Source organism: Cupressus sempervirens, chromosome 2, assembly GCF_028749045.1.
Source record: "Cupressus sempervirens isolate cs-2001-9-10 chromosome 2, ASM2874904v1, whole genome shotgun sequence".
Taxonomy (NCBI): domain Eukaryota; kingdom Viridiplantae; phylum Streptophyta; class Pinopsida; order Cupressales; family Cupressaceae; genus Cupressus; species Cupressus sempervirens.
In genome coordinates, this window is record NC_143119.1 from 744,669,800 (window position 1) to 744,687,397 (window position 17,598).

The 17,598-nt window shown below is 37.9% G+C and overlaps 1 protein-coding gene across 4 annotated transcripts in view; it reads right to left on the bottom strand.

The window, feature by feature from the left end:
• Positions 1-4,602: 4,602 nt before the first annotated feature.
• SIGA (sigma factor A) overlaps positions 4,603-17,598 on the bottom strand; it is a 33,015-nt gene continuing 20,019 nt past the window's right edge. For 3 of the 4 annotated variants that reach the window (XM_089815294.1, XM_089815297.1, XM_089815296.1), the window contains exons 5-10: positions 5,941-6,069; positions 5,757-5,810; positions 5,587-5,661; positions 5,361-5,423; positions 5,114-5,226; positions 4,603-5,031 (exon numbers count right to left, since the gene is read on the bottom strand). In XM_089815294.1, coding sequence (XP_089671420.1) covers positions 4,917-5,031; positions 5,114-5,226; positions 5,361-5,423; positions 5,587-5,661; positions 5,757-5,810; positions 5,941-6,069 — 549 coding nt within the window. In that variant the 3' untranslated portion in view covers positions 4,603-4,916. The remainder of the gene's footprint in view (positions 5,032-5,113; positions 5,227-5,360; positions 5,424-5,586; positions 5,662-5,756; positions 5,811-5,940; positions 6,070-17,598) is intronic. The other variant, XM_089815295.1, reaches the window with a different exon arrangement.

The window sequence follows — 17,598 nt, forward strand, 5'->3', positions numbered from 1 at the left end:
TTTTCTTCTCTATCCCTGACCAAAGGAAATTCCTTTGTATTCTCTCGATTTTCTCTGCCATGTTTTGATTAATTTTGAAAATGGACAAGAAGTAAATAGGGATTCCCTGAAGAGCAGCAAAGAGTAGTTGTAATTTTCCAGCATTGCTTAAAATCTTCCCTTTCCACCCTGCAAGCTTCCTCTGAATTCTCTCCACTATCGTGTTCCAAAAGTCATTAGTCACTTCTTTAGTAGTAAGTGGTAATCCAAGATAAGTATCCGAGAGGCTAGCTGATTGGCATTCTAGAATGCTCCTTATCTTCCTTTGTAATGAGGCTTCAATATTAAAGAAATAAATTTTACTCTTGTGGTAATTCACTCGCTGCCCTGAACTTTCTTCATAATTATGTAATATCATCTTCCAAGCTTCAACCTCCATTACTAAAGATTCTCCAAATAGGAAAGTGTCATCAACAAACTGTTGAATGACCTCAGTTTCAACAGTAGTAGTAGGTTTAACCCCTTTGACACAGCCCGTACTCACTAATTTATAGAATGACCTCCCTAAAACTTCAGCAACCATAATAAAGAGGTAGGGAAGAAGTGGATCGCCCTGTCTTAAACCTTTCTCTGTAGCAAAGTCGCCCCAGGGGGAACCATTAAGCAGGACAGAATATTGCACTGAGCCAACCAACATCATGATCAAGTTTATAATGTTATTGTTAAAACCCACTTTTTCCAGTACATCCTAAAGGAAGTCCTAATTGATCTTATCATAAGCTTTGGAATATCCAATTTGAATGCCATCCCCGATTTTCTGTTTTTCTCCATAGAATGAATAACCTCATGTGTGGTTATAGCCGCATCCAGTATCTATCTTCTTGGAACAAATCCTTTCTGAGGGCTACCAATTATTCTTTTCAAGAAAGCCTCAATTATGTTCACCAAAACTTTGGCAAGGATCTTATAAATAGTATTACATAAGCTTATAGGTCTAAAGTCAAGCAGGCTCGAAGGAGTAGGGATTTTAGGAACTAAAGCAATAAAGGTCTTGTTAATCCTCCTTAGCAACTTACCAGTTCTGAAAAAATCCCTAGTGGCCCAAATCACTTCCGATTTAACCACCTCCCAAAAATGCTAGAAAAACGTCAAAGGAAACCCATCCAAGCCCGGAGCCTTATAAGGTTTCATAGAAAACACTGCACTTTTCACCTCCTCCTCAGTGATATTACCAAGTATCCGATTATTCTCCTCCGCACCAAGTATCTGTGGGACTGAATTAATCAAGCTTCTTCCGATTACTGAGTTCCCAACAAAATACAAATGCTCTACTATAGTGTTCCACAACATGTCTTCCCATCTCCTCCTACTCTTTTAAGACCCTTCCCCCTTCATCATTCAGCCTATTGATCGTGTTTCTTCTTTTATGGTTAGAGGCTGACCTGTGAAAGAAAGTAGTGTTCTTATCCCCTTCCTTAAGCCCTTGAATTCTTGATCTTTGTTTCCAAAAAATTTCCTCCCTTAGTAGGATATCCTTCCACTTTTTTCTATTCTCCTCTTCCTGAGTTGCACCTTCCAGGTTGGTCCCTCCTGCAATTTCTCCTTGGTGTTTTTTGAGCTTTTCCTCCACTTCACCTTTAACTTTGAATAAGTCACCAAAAGAACTCTTAGCCCAGACCCTGGCATTGCTCCTAATATTATCCAGTTTTTGGGTAAGTCTGTACATTGCAGTACCATCTACCCTTATATTCCAACAATCCTAAACTCGCTCTTTGTATTTCGAGTGAGACTGCCACATTATTTCATATCTGAAAGGTTTATGTCCGCCTTTAAAACCAACCTCCCAATGGAATAATATAAGAGAGTGGTCTGATACCGTTCTAGTGAGTTTCTCAAGGTGGGAGTTCCCCAGTCTATCCCAGTTCCCTGTCACCAATAATTTGTCCAGCTTGACCTGAATAAGGTCCTTCCCTTTCCTGTTATTAGTCCAAGTATACGGGTTTCCTCTCAACTCCACATCCATAAAGTCCAACCTACTCATGAAGTCATTGAGGTCTTGCAAACTTTTCGGACATTTTCTATTACCACCCAGCTTCTTCGAATGGTAAAGGGGCGTGTTGAAATCCCCCATACACATCAACTGTTCATCCTTTATAGTCTCAGCAATCCTAGCCAGTTTCTCATACGTTTCCCTCCTCCCAAGTCTGCTATTAGAGGCATAGATATTGATCAACCCCCAACAATGGCTGCTAGATTGGAAGTTAGTAATGATAAAAAAAAAATTCCTTCCAGACCTCAGTGCCCTTCATAGAGTTCGGATTCCACATGGTGGCAATACCCCTCGAAGCTCCATTAGCATCCATATGTAAGTACCCAGCCCCTGGCCAAATATTACTAGCTGTTTTATCAAAACTAGCACAAGACATTTTAGTCTCCTGTATTAAGACACAATCAACTTTTTCCTGAAAAAAACATTACTTCAAAGCATATTGCTTCTAAGGATTATTTAACCCCCTCATATTCCAAGAAAGGAATTTCATTTCTTACCTCTAGTAACTGTCTCTAGTGTAAGTTGCTTACCACTAGCCACATCCCTAGCTATTTGCTTTGTCCTGGTTGCTCTGCTAGATAGTCTTCCAGTTCTCCCAGAGGTACCAACATCTAGTTTCTCCCGCCCCCCCCCCCCCCCCCACCTTCTTCTTCTAGACTTCCCATTCCCCGTTATCCTCCTCCTGTGGTGAGGTAGTGATAAGCTCCTTTTCCACCTTCTCAATACTTTCCATTACTCTTGCAGCAATCTTTGTTGGGGAGGCTTTAACCATCCTCAAAGGGGTACATACTTTTACCATAGTGTCACAGCCTATAGACAGAATTTCTTTCTGATTGTCAACCTTCTGGGTTACTGGGGAACCTAGGAGAGGGTGGGTCATGTCTATTTCACCTTCCTCCAGTAACGCACCAACCTTAGATGAGCACGATAGTTCCTCTAAATCCCTTCTGAAAGGGTATTCCTCTGAATTCATCTTGTCTTCCAAAACAACTCCCCCCCCCCCGGGTCCAAGCTTTTTTCTGGAGTGGGAAGCACAGTGGGAGTAGCCCTAGGACGAGTCTCTGCCACCTTTTCAAAAATCTCTGAAGGTTCACCCAAAGACTCAATAACAATCCCTGGAGAGCCCTTTTTCTGTTTGTCTTTCTGCATTTGGGCTTTACAATCCATGATAAGGTGTCCAAATTGACCACATCTTTGGCAGAACAGTCCAGCATTCTCATATTCTATAGGCTGGATTTTCTCACCCCATTTATTCCTCAACGTGACTACAGTGGGGAGTGCTCTATTTAGGGCTACATTCACACAGAACCTTGCATAAACCAGCCGTGTTTTTTGCAAAGTCACTTTATCAGCCGTGACAAAATGACCAAAAGAATTCCCCACCCACCTTAAGATTTTCTCATCCCAAAATTCAAGAGGGAGACCAGGTAACCTAACCCAAACTAGGGCAAGTTTGTTCAACTCCACACTTGCATCAAAGCTCGGATGCCATTTTGTTAGGGCAAGATAGTGCTTCCCATAATACCAAGTACCAGAGAGAATGAAGTTCAAATCCTCCTCCGTGGTAAATTTGAAACAAAAGAGACCACTAGGCATAGCAGAAACACTTACGCTTCCTTTGACCTTCCATTTCTGACTAACCCATTTGCGTACCATCTCAATAGTGAGACGAAATGCAACAAATTTGCCAACAATACAAAGTTTGAGGCCAAAGGTCACATTTTCCACCACACTATCAGGGAAGGATATCACAGGACCCTCCTGCCCATGGGTAATCTTGGGATTCTCAATAGGGAAACTGGCCTTCAAGGTGCCGACCAACACATTCTTCCACCCCGACAGTGATCCATCATTCGGCTTCAGACCACCTTCCAGTGGACAAGCAGCAGTGCTTTCACTACCCAAAGCAGCAGTGTCAGCACAAGTCAATCCGTCAACTCCAAAGGACCCACAACCATCCTGCAAGTTCTCCAAGTCCCTGCACACCGCAAGCACGAGTTGCAGGTCCGAGCACGGTGGCAGATCCGGAGGCTTAGGGCCTGCCATCATTCAAAATTCAAAATAAAAAAGAGCGGCAAGATTGCAGAGTGGCATCTATCGTTTATATGTATATGTTATTATATATGCTCCGTTGTTATTGTGATTTTTCTATAGAAATTAAAAGTCAGAGGGTTGCTTTGAGAAAAATGTGAGAATCCTAGTGTACTATAAATAATCTCCGGTCTCCATAGGAATACATTAGACTTCATGCATGCAATTACGTATTTTCTGCTTTCGATTGATTTAAGAGATTTGTTTCAATCTTTTTCCTTGTATATTGATTTCTAAAATTTACTTTTGTCATTACGAATTAGACATGCTGCGAGGAATCAATCAAAGTATTTTGCATTGAATATTATTGGGGAGTGAAGGAAAAAATAAACCTCACAAAAAAAATGGTCCCTGAGGTTAAATACAGAGGACCTGATATTTCTATTTTCCTGCTTGGAGATACTGGAACTTAAAACTCTTTCTTAGATATTTCTCTTCTCAAATGCCTGCATTTTAAATTTTAAGGCAGCTCACAATATGTCTTTATTCAGCAAGGCTGGAAATATATTTTTACTACTATGACCTTAATTATGATACATCATGAAATTTTCACCTTTTAAGTATGAGCAAGAGAAAGCCTCACACACAACTGCAAATAGATAAAGGGATCAACTGGAGGCAGATACACTGTAATCTAAAGATTTGGCTTAAAAGTTAAAACATATGGGTATTTTATTTATCTACATCTCTCCTTAAACTAGATTACAGGAAATATACAATTTGCACATAGATGTGCAAATGTAAGCAACAGAATTTGTAAAGTAAAATCTAGGATTGCCCTTATTGTTGATCACCATCATCTAACTCTGGATAAAATTTGTGGTTTCAGCTTATGATGTTTAGTTGCCCGCTTCAGCTTTCCCAATGATAGATGCCCAATCTGTCTCACCCTCTCTCTGGACAATCCAATTCTAAAAGAATATCACAGTCAATATCATGTAGAAATGCTTAGACATCATTATTTACAGTCCTACACTCATTTGTCAGACTTACCTCTTACTAACATCTTCCCATGTATGTCTGTGGGTGTCTATACCAAAATATAGCCTAATTATAACTCGCTCTCTTGTTCTTAATGTCGAATTAATTAGTTTATGCACATCTTCCTACATGAAATGAACATGATTAGAATTCACCATAAATAACCACACTACTTAAACAGCTTCTTGTCTATCACAAATAAATGAACGGAATCTTCTTCAGAAGATGTTTTGAACTCTTAGGACTACAGAAAACTTACTTTTAAAGAAAGCTCTTCTACCATTAACCATAGATCACTTTCAGCAGTTGGATCTGCAATACTCTGCATACCAAAGGAGGTTAACAAGAGTCTGATGTAATAAGCAAGCATTGATGATAGTGACTTCAGTAACATTAAACGGAGCAAAATTACTGTATTTCAATTACTTAATCTTGATTGAGAATAAATAAATACACAACTTTTGTGAAAGGTTACACATTCTTACACTGTGAAAAGTTTGGCCTTTACTATTTTCGAATTTAGAGATTTCTTTATCAAAAGAATATATCTTCTTGATTGCCTGCATTTTGACAAATGCTCTATAAATGTACAGATTTTGAGAACGCAAAGATCGGTCAGGGAGATGAAAATAACTGGGACAGTCCATCTCCATACCTGTTTAGCATTTTTCACTTTTGCCTCTGACATGTTTAAGGTTGCTGCAATGTTCTGGGAGTTGTTTCAAGGAATTCTCATCAGCTATTTTGTAAAATATTTGAATTATAAAATTCAACTGAAAGAAGAAAGTTTACATAATGCGATCTGAAATTTATAAATCTTCTAAATGTTAGAAACTCACCTTAACTGATGAGGCGACACCACTCTCACGAAGAGTTAACTTTGCTTTCCTAATTTTAGCCAAGCTCTCATGCACATGATTAGGTACTCGTACTGCTCTTTGATTGTTCATCAGTGATTTTGTGATTCCCTAGAAAAAGAATAGTAAGTGTTGAGCATATGGCATGGACAATATCCATCTAAAGCCAAAAGGAATCAAATGCATGATTAATGAACTGAAAAAAAATAGCTAAGGAAGGTTAAATCTTTTATCTGCATAAGGCGACAATACAAGATTTATAATGGCCAGCAGTCCATACTGCCATTAATTTTTGACAGTCACCATTGTCTGCATAGTTCAAGTCTAATATTTTTATGTCTCCAATTGGTGCTTGGATTCTTATGTACTTTGTTGGTCCTAGTATGTTTCTACAACTCCTATGTCTTATTGGTGGAAGATAATGTCTATGAATCAGGGTTAACTCTTTAACTCTGAATTGCGAGACTGAAATTTATAAAAGATTCTAAGCTCTCCATAATGAAAGGCTTAGTCATGATGAGCAGACTGGCCACATTAATTATGCAAAATGTTAATAAAGCCAGAAGCAGATAAAAGTTAAAGAACATTGACAGTTTCTCCCTACCCATTAGTATACACACATTATGCTATTTATTATTTATAGAGCACAAAATAAGAAAATATATATTCCCCCAAGTAAAGTTACATCATATAACATGGTGGACAGGATGAATGACGGGTACCAAAAATACTGAAGCAAACAGATATGATAAATATGGAAGGAATCAAATGTATTAACAGTACTTGCTAGAATACATGCAAACAGGCAATAAGCTTACATCTACAATAAATGAAAATTTTGCTATCACAAAGCTAAGTCTGATTGGAGAACATTAACAGGATTACACTAGGAAGAAGAAAAAGGCCATTATAATCTTGAGCAATGAAGAAAATAAATTTGTTTAAGTGATTTGTCAACTTGATAAAAAAATTACGTCTTCACAAATTCATGCCAAGAATAGCAGAATGGTATAATATAGACATTTCTTGGCTATTACTATATATGTAGTATTGAACCCACAAAGGGCAGATTGCTAACAAGATCTAGGTGCCTATGGAGCAACCAGAAAATGAGTAAATGTTCGGTCTCCTCCTATTGGTTGAGCCCTTCATCTGGAACGAGGTCCTTTTGCATTTGTCTAACAAGTGCCTAAGTGCTCTTTCATCAACTGCATTTCATCATTCTCCTTTGGAGTGCCTAAACATCAGATGAGTGATTAATTGTCACTCACACCTCAGTTTATCAATCAAGTCCTCAATCTAAAGATAAAATGTATAAATATTAAATACCCTAAAGGCTACAAGGCTTGATATCAATTGAATACCCTATCTTGACTGTTGGTTATGTCTTGATGCCCAACAACTGCTCTCCCCACAATCATTCCTAAATGTTCTTGATCTCCTATTTAAATCAGGCATATAAAGGTCCTGTAAGAATTTGCCAATAGTAATAAACCAAGATTTAGAGGCCAATGGAGAGAGAGAGAGAGAGAGAGAGAGAGAGAGAGGACAAGAACAAAATATATTCTTATCAATATGCTAAATATTGAGTCAACTGGATTACATAAAAAATACTTGGTCACGTCACGTAGATGTGCCTGCTTATATAGGCAAGGCAGTAAAAGACAATGATAACTTATCACCCAAACAAGGTAGAATAACATTTCCACCATAAGTTGATCATCCTCCATTGTGCAACATGTGGAGATGATAAGTGCACCAAAGGTGGAGATAACACATAAAGTGGATTGTGATGACTACACCACCTAAAGTGGAGTTTCTCCTACAACATGTGCAAATTTTTTAGTGTGTCATAAGCAAACTACTACAGATGCACTCTAAGTAAGCTTAAGTGCAACCCTCACCCCCCCCCCACCCCGCCTCCCTTGCCTCCCCATAAGTGTAACTTAGGAGAATGCATTTGAACTCATAATGCAAGATGGGTCTTGGCTACTAGGCCATGTTAGGAATCCATGTACAATATGCAATACAATACAATCTCTCACAAACAAAGAGGGAGGAAACTCCGCTCCAAAAGAGAGATGAAAACAAACAAATCTCTCAATAATGAATTAGAGAAAAGAAGAAGAATAACAAAGACTGTGAACCACCCCTCATCAATGTCAACTCTCTTGCAAAGATGGTCCAAGATGATGACCAAAGCTCCTTGATAGGAAGACAATAGAGCCTTTGCTGCACCAAGAATGTCAAAGTGTGACAGAACCAAGTACCAATGTCGATGAAGAAGTAATGATGAATCACTCACTGCTAAACAATGATCAAGCATGGAGACACCTATGTGAGCATCAACTAGATACTAAACAATAACAGATTGGTACAATCAAATGTCACAAACGGAACCATGCATTGCCAATGGTAAATGTGTGCAATCTGTCTCCTCTAGAACCATGCACCAAGTCACAAGATAATTCTTAGTTTAAATACAAATGGATTACATTAAATATGTCATCAATGAAAAAGTAGAAAGAGGTGCGACACTTTATAATATTGCATGTACAACATAGCTCACACGAGAGCATTCAACATGAAGATGATGCCACCAAGAATGATCCTATCAAATACTGCAAACAATGTAGGAAACAAATTACAACCCCCCCTCCCCCACCATCTATTGGTTGGTAGATGCTGCAAAATACTCATACAGATGGATAAAAATTGTGTTTCAAATTCACTTATTTATTTAAATTTTTGTTTTTGAAAAATTCAAAATTTAATAAAAGAAACATTTAGTTAAAACTCATTTTTTTAAAAATATTTAAAAAGAAAGAAATCCTTTTTTCAACAAAAAATTTATCAAACCAATAAAGAAAAAAATATGTTTTAATAATTTTTTTATATTTTTAAAATTTTACAATAAATTATTTTAATAAAGAAAATTGAATTTTTTTAAGTTTTCTAAGCATAGTAAAAAATTAATTTAAAAGGGTAATTTTAAAAAATTGGGATAGGACCCCCACCTACTGTGGCATGTTAAGGCCGGCCGCAGCTGTATTGTAGGCTGCAATGTTTGTGGTACCCACAAGTACACTGCACGCCATAGAGCTCACTATACCAAAACAAAGTGTTTTATTTTTTTTGTTGAAAACAAAAGACAAGGAATGTCCCAAGTTCGATTTAAAAACAGTTTTTTCAACTGTTTTTAAAACAAAAAAAATCAACGTTTTCCAATTTAAAACGAAGATTTTTTGACTTTCAAGATAAGTGCACTTGAATTGGAGTAGTGTTGGGATGGGTGACCACTCAAGAAATCTTGATGTTTCACCTCTCTCAGCATTACCTAGATGCAATGAATGTTTCTATTCCATCCATTTTAACAAGAGATGGTTCTTGTGAACATGGTTCAATGAGTTTGACTAGAAAACTATACAATTGAATCCTAATAGTAATATCACGAAAATAGAAACAGAAAGAAAAATTAATTAAAAAAATTAAAAACAATGCTTGCGTATACGTTCGTACAAGCAGCCAAGGAGGGAAGTTTTTTCTTTAGGGACAACAGTGTCCAATCTAAGCAAATGGATAGTCGTTTTTAGGGTTTTTAGGCCTTCTGAATGGAATGGAAGCAATTGTAACCACCCTCAACCTTCAAATGGCTCTTTATTTAGCCTAAGATGTCAGATTTGAATGAAACAAAAGACAATTTTGACTAAAATTAGCCTTTTGAATCCAATGGTAACCTCTGATTTGACCCAACAACCTCCAATATTGACCTGGAATAGCAAGCCACAAAATGCAAAACCCCCAATTGCACAAAAATCTCTCTAGAAAGACTATGTAGTGGCACTCCAAAGGCTTTGATACCAAGTGAGAATTTTCCAATGGCAACCACACAAGATCGAGAGGCCAATGAATAGAACAAAAGAGAGACAAACTGAACAAGAACAAATTGTATTCTTATCAATATGCAAAATACTGAATCAACTAGATTACATACAAAATATTTGATTACATCATGTAGATGTGCTTGCTTGTATATACATAGCAATAAGAGGCCATGATAACTTAGGAGATAACTTATCACCACACAAGATCGAATCGTGTCCAGCAAAGGTGGATCACCAGATTATTGCATTTAATATCTTCCATTATTTAAAGATCCATCGTCCGTAAAAGAGTTTTTTTTCCCCTCTTCAGGCAAGGTATATTGCAAAAATATTGTGGGTACATCACAAGAATAGACAAAAATGTTGAAAATCATGATGAGTTTGCCCATGTTCATCCTAGAAGAGTCCACAAATGTTTTTGTGAGCCCTATTTGCAACTCAACAAAACCAAATCCAGGAGTTAGGTCTACTGCGAAAAATGAGTAAAATAAAAAAATTCATTTCAACCATAGGAGCCAAGGGCTTTATCTCTTTTCATGCTAAAAAAACTTTTTCAAGCTCTTCTTTGATTGCTTTATTGTAGTCTTTATTTTGATTCTAACCAAACAAAAAAGGAATATTACAAATGAGCTCCTTGACTTATTGATATTTTCTATGTTCCCCCGAGATGTGTACCCGGCCTAAAACCAAGCGTTTCGGAAACGGGGACGTCCTAAGGATGGCGGGGCAGGTCTGGGACGTCCCCCGGCCATCCCCAAAAAGTGAAAAATTGCAGGGGATGTCTCTGAAACTTGGGGACGCCTAAGGAAAAAATGGGGACAGCCAGCCGTACCCGATACGAAAGGGAACGTCTAGATATCCCCCAACCGTATCGGGTACGACCGGCCGTCCCCCTTTTTTTGTATGCACAAAATTAAAAAAATGTGAACATAAGAAAGTATTTTAAAGCCTCCAACTAGGTCACCCAAGTGGGCCCCACCCCTCCAAATGCCCTAAAAGGTTTAAACTCACCACATTTTAGTTGTTTTGTCATTTGTTTGCTTTTCATTTTGTGTTGCAGCTGGCTGGAGTTTTCATTTTGTGTTGCAGCTGGCTGGAGTTTTCATTTTGCAAGAAAAGGAGGTGATATTTTTGCTTCCAAGAGCTTGACCAAGGGTTTGATCTTCTATTCTATGTGTCAAGTAAGTATGAAACTCTTTATACTTCCATATATCATTTTCTAAATAGATTTTCAGCTGGCAAAGTCTGATTTTTAAAAAAAAAAATTCATTGTTTCAACTCATATATCTATTGCATATTTAAATCTCAAGAGTGAAAACAAAGCACAACGAGCAGTAGTGGGAGTACTACTAGTAGTAGTAGTGATGAAGAAAATGCGGTTGGGGTTGATGTTGCTAGTAGTGAGACTAGGAAAAAACCCAATCCTAAATCTGATTTGTTTAAATGCCCTTCCACCATTATGAAGAATTTTGCAAAGGGTCCTTTCAATAGGATAAAACCTCCTCCAATATGTCACACCTAAGCCAAAAGATAAAAAGAATTCGGGAGGGACTAGGGTGTGGGATTGCCATGTTTGTCTTGATGATTTTAGGGGCAACTATACGAGTGAAGTCACACTTTTAAGGTCTTTCATGCCAAGGAGTTAAAGCTTGTCCTAACTTGACTGATGAATAAAAATTAGAATGCCAAAGATTGCATTGAGGTTGAAATGGAGGGGCACAATTTTCCAATGACATCACCATCTATTCTCTCAAAATCATCTAGGCATATGTAATCCGCCATTGGTACTAGTGTCAGCCCTACTGAGTCTAGAGGGAAGAGAAAGATGAGTAGTGGTGAGAAGGGTTCAGTGGAAAGTATGTTTAATGCACAGGCAAAGGAAAAGTGTGAAGCATCCATTGGTAGATTCTTTGTTGCTAATGGTATCCCATATAATGCAACTCGTTCCACTTATTATAAACCAATGGTGAAAGATATTTGGAGCATGAATTCCTCATTTGTACCCCCTGGTGAGCATAAGCTACGAACCACCATCCTAGATGAAGAGTACTCAAAGGTTGCTTTGTTATTTGAGGATATGAAACGCACTTGTGTTAGGATAGGCTACTCTATTATGATGGATGGGTGGACTGATGTTAGACATCGGCCACTCATCAATATCATTGTCACAACCCCTGTTGGCTCTTTTTTTTTAAAGTCATAGATTGCTTAGGAAAGAAGGATGCAGAATTCCAATTCACCGTTTTGAGAGATGCCATAGAGGAGATTGCGTCGTCTAGTGTTGTACAAGTTATCACAGATTCCATAGATTCTGCACGTGTGCAAATCAACTGCTTTGATGATAGAGGGTGCTTATAGGCACATTTTTTGGACCCCTTCTTGTGTTCATTTCTTGAACAATGCATTGAAGGACATAGGAAAGATTGAATGGGTCAAACAGGTGATGCTAGAAGCTAGAGAAGTGCAAATGTTTATTTGCAACCACCACACTTCACTTGCTCTATTCAGGTCCTTCTTTAAGGAGGAGTTCCTCAAACCAACCGAGACAAGGTATGTCAATTTTAATTATAGTTTACTTTTAGTTTGTTTTAACTTTAAGTTATTTAAAAAAATTATTTATAAGTTTACTTACATGTGATGCTTTTAGTTTTAAATTTTAATCATTAATGTTTAAGTTCAACTTTATTTATATTTTAATTTATAATTGTTGCTATAGGTATTGCACATATTTCATCTTGATGGAGAGGATGATTGAGGTGTATGAGGCCCTTCAATTGATGGTGGTGAATCCAAAGTGGGGACGATGGTCTAATTCTAAGTCTTCTGAAGGAAAAGCAGTGAGGCAAAGGATCTTTAATGAGAGTTGGTGGTCCACAATGAAGTAAGTTGCTGATTTTTAAATTTACTATTAGTCTTTTGCTTGCTGATTTTCCTACTAGCAGTCTTAAAATTCTTAAAATTCTAATTCTGATTTTAATTTTTGTTTGCATCTTGTAGATATATTTTCTCTGTCATAGCACCCATTGTAGATGTCATTAGATATGCTGATACCAAAGCTCCTAGTTTGGGAGAGATCTATGAGACTATTGACGACATGTTGGGGAAGATGAAGAGAATTGTTGTAGCAAAAGATCCTACATTGAGATTTTATGAGGAGCATATTAGGCCTATTATGACGCGGAGGTGGAACATGATGAATACCCTGCTTCATATGGCAGCCTTTGCTCTAAATCCAAAATGGTATGCACAGTTGGGTGGAAGGGGCCTCCCATGTGATGATCCTGAGGTTTTGGATGGCTTCACAAGAGCAATTGATAAGATGCATTCAGCTCAAGATGCCTCTACTCTTCGTGCGCAGTTCCTTGAATTCACCAACCTTCACGGCCCAAACTTGGGTAAGCCACAAGCAAGGTTGGATAGAGTTGTTTTGGCATAGAGAGATCCTATTAGATGGTGGACTTGACATAGGAGAGATACAGTTAAAAATACTTTCCAACTGCCTCGTTGCACAGGTTGCTAGTTCCTCAGCTGTAGAAAGGAATTGGTCCACATATTCATATATCCACTCTATCAAGAGGAACAGACTTACCTCTAAAAGAGCGGAAAAGCTAGTGATAGTGCATCATGCTCTTCAATTTGCTAGTCGTCAGACTCCAGAGTATAGGCAGACACCAGCTTTGCAATGGGATGTTGAGCCTGGGGATGTGGCCTAGACAGATGAGGATGACACAACACTAGGATTGGTTGGGATTCCATTAGATGAGACTACGCTTCTTGTGGAGGATGATAGTGAGGAGGACTCTGATTTTGATGCCATGGCGGTAGAGGCAAAATAGAAGGAGCACTCTGCTTCATTTGCCTATGTTTTGTTTTTTATGTTGAACATGAACATGATTATGATACATTGATACTTATTACTTTATGGCAGCCCTCTAACCTTTGGGCCTATAGCTTTGTGCATATTTTGATTTTGATTTTCAGATTTATCATGTTTATCATTATGACATTATGATATTGTTAATGTTCACTATTCAGTGTTCACTAATATTGATATGCATTTTGACAATTGGGTACTGAAACTAGATATTATTTCCTAGAAGGCATTCAAATGTTGTATGTTATGGTTCTATAATGTTTAAATGACATGCTTTGTGCAGTCCCCATTTGCCATCCTCCCCCCCCCCCCCCCCCCCCTCCCCCTCTCTGTCACCAAAATCGCCAAAAAAAATTGCCGTCCTGGAAACCCGTCCAGCCATCCCCGTACCGGAAACTCAAGGTAACATAGATTTTTTTTCAAAGTCTTCATTTTGATACAATTGCTTTAAGTGAGAGATAACACAATCTATAATGCCTTGGATAGAATTTATAATGCATCCAGCATTTCCTTGTAACTAAGTGATGATGTAGCATCAGCTTTTCTAGGTTTACTATAGAAGCATTTGGCATTCTTGTCTCCCCCGATCAACCAAGTCATTCTAGGCTTATGTCTCCAACTATTTCCCATATGTTTAAATGATTAATCAGCCAATTCAAAGTGTTTTGTTCCTGCTTGAGCAACTTGTCAGTTGATCCATGCTTTTCAAGATAATTCTAAATGTTATCTGATTGCAATTAAGATTGCTGGCATTCTGTTTTTTGTTATATTTGAGAAGTCAGCTTCCAAATGCAGATCTGTTGCTGTGATTTGTTCATACAATTTAGGCAAGTGACAGGATGGTAAGAAATTGCCTTCAAGGCATGCTTAACTAATTCTTCAAATCCTATCTTCTTTAACCAAAAGGAAGAATATTTGAAAGTAATAGGGCTCCAATTAACATAATGCTTAAAAAGAAGATTTATTGATCTATTATCAAAGGTTTAGGGAGAATTTCTAATTTGAGGAAAAGCCTCCAGTGTTAGGATTATAGAGACATAAATAACAATTACATGCAAAATATAACCAATATTAGAAAAGCATAATGCACACAGAAGAGAACATAAGACACAAAAATTTAATGTTGTTCACCCAATCCCTGGGCTACGTCCACCAAACAACGAGTCTAATATTCTTATTATCCAGTAACTATAACCTGATTACAATATGCAATCCCTTGTGACTCTATACCACCGTAAGAAGCTACTATCTCATCATACATCATAAAACCCCTAACCCTAAGCCATATTATACAAGCTTTTTGCCGTTTAAAAAATTAGGGCTAGAATATGTCGTCCAATAGAAAAATAGCTCCCGACTCCTTTTACAATAATAAAGTCATTTGAGCTTTCAGAGGTGCTGCCCCCAAAAACCCTCGTGGGGGCGCTGCCCCAGGACTTTGCAAGGGGCATTGCCCCTTGACTCCATCTTAGGGGTGCTGCCCCTAAACCCCTGTAAAAGAATCTGGGGAAAACTATGCCAAATGAATTGGTAAATAAATTAACCTCTAAGTCTAATTAGGCTCCACATAACAACATCTAGAAACCCCTAAGATCAAAAGACAATAAATTCTAGCTGCAATCTACACTTGTTTTGAACATTTATTTGATTGAGTAAACCTGCCTCTACTAGGTTTAAAATCTTCTAAATTGAAAGAAGTCATGATGTCTTCTACTTGCTGTCTTTCTCTTTCCTTGACAAGGAAGCTCCCCTTCTTTTACTTGTGTTAAATTCCCACCTTGGATCCAATTAGTTTGTTCATGCAAGTTGGCATTTAAAAAATGGAGTATCAATATTCATGTTTATCTGAAATGCAATTAGGAGAGTAAACATTGGTAATCGGAACTAAAAGATGAGAAGAAACTTCTTTCTAAGTGACCCAAATTTAACCTAAGTTCATGAAAGACTCCAAAAGAAAGATATTATAGAACCAACCTATCATACTGCCCTCTGAACCCCTTTTGAAGAAGAGGCCAAATTAGTACCAATGGACCAAATTATATTTATCATATTCATAACTTCTACATTTTAAGTGTTGGTTTCTTGTTAGGATAAAATTTGAGTCCTCTCATTGAAAAAGGGATATTTTATACTAGTTTTCTTAGTTATGACCCAAAAAACTCAAGGAAATCTGTATTGCTTAGCAAATTTTATTTTATTTTTGGCTTTAAGGGCCAGATCTATATTGGCTTGTTTGTTTTTTCTTTCATTTTGTTTTCTACCTAATGATGAGCAAAGAGATTATTCCTCATCAAGAACCTCTCTTCTTTAGAAACATTGATTTGTATTTCTTCATATTAAGGGGGGATGAATATTATTGGTGCAGGAGCACCTAGGTAAGGCTACTTGGTAACCTAGGGTTCCTAGTCAAGTTTTGGCTTGTGGTGGCCTTGGCCAAGCCACTAGTGTAATAAAGGTGCTTATGAATCCTAGAGTATGACTTGGCCATTAGGAGGTCTAATTAGGTCCTCAATGCTACTTGTTTGTCCAAAGTGGCTAAGTGATGTGCAATTTGATGTCATCATTGTCAAAGGTGGCAATTCTGCATTTAGAGGGCTAGATTGGACAAATGAAGGGTGGAATAATGGTTTCATGTCATAAGCGACATATCCTAGCACTTGGTTAAGTTTTATAGGGTTTTGACCAAGTTTGGTCTAACTAGGCAAAAAGTTGTCAAGTTGCATGAGCAAAAGTGCATTTTCGAGCACTAGGTGGAATAACCACTTCAAAGCAGTTGGAACAGGTGTATTGGACCTATATAAGGCCTCCCTTGACCTATGACAGGGGTTGGATGGCACTTTGATGAAATTTTGGTTAATGAACAAGCATTTTTGTTGAGTTGTTTTACCACAGTGAGAGTCTTTTGCTCCATTAGGGTACTTAACGAATTGAACTCCATATTGTAATTTGTTTCTAGGTTGGTAAATGTAAGTACTTAATTCTGTATGTGATATTAGATAGGTTGTTGTTTCCATTTCATTGCACTTTTGTAAATATTTTGGTTTTTGCACTATCATTGGCCTGAACCAAGCAGTTTTGGAAGCTGGAGTCATAACTCACCTTGATAGTTGTACGGTCTCTTGGAATGTGTGAGATGGCTCCTTGTACTATAGGCATGCAAGTGCGCAGGCATTGGAAAGCAATTTTGGCCTTTTTACAATGATGCCCTAGGCAAGCCAAGTTAGCATGGTTAGGGATCACAGTGGTTGGAACAACATTTGATGGGATTGAGCTCATTGGTTGCTTCAATCCAAGTGGATGGAGCAAAGGATATGAGGGTGGAGAAGTCCTATGCCCAAGAAGAAGTTCGAGTGACATGTTTTGTTAGGGATTTGAACAAACCCTTGTGAATTCTGTCAGCATATTGGGAAACCCCTTAATTTTAGGCTTAAAATCAGCAACCCACTGTACGGACAGGTTGGGGAAGTGAAACCAAGTGAATCTCACAGGTCTTCCAAAAGCGTATCAAAATATGAAGTTTATTTGCCACCTTGTTAAACCTTTTTCCAAGTGTGCCAAAAGGTGTATTTGGAGGCCTAATTCTTTGCAGCTGTAGTAGGCCTAATTCGGAGCAATTTCTTGAAATCGATAGAGATTTCAATGAATTTTTGGTTGATGTGCATTGGAATGACCCTAATGCCCTAAGAACAATCCTCTCTCTCCATTTTGGGTAGGTTGTGAGCATGTGTGGTCATTTGGTGTGGATGACCCAACAAGGCATCTAAGAGTGTTGATTGGATGGAGTTGAGTTCTACATTGGTGTGGACAAGTTGAAAAGGGGAGGATTGGGAATGTAATCCTTCTAAGTTAGGGTTAGTGTAAGAACCCTAAGAGCATGTTCCC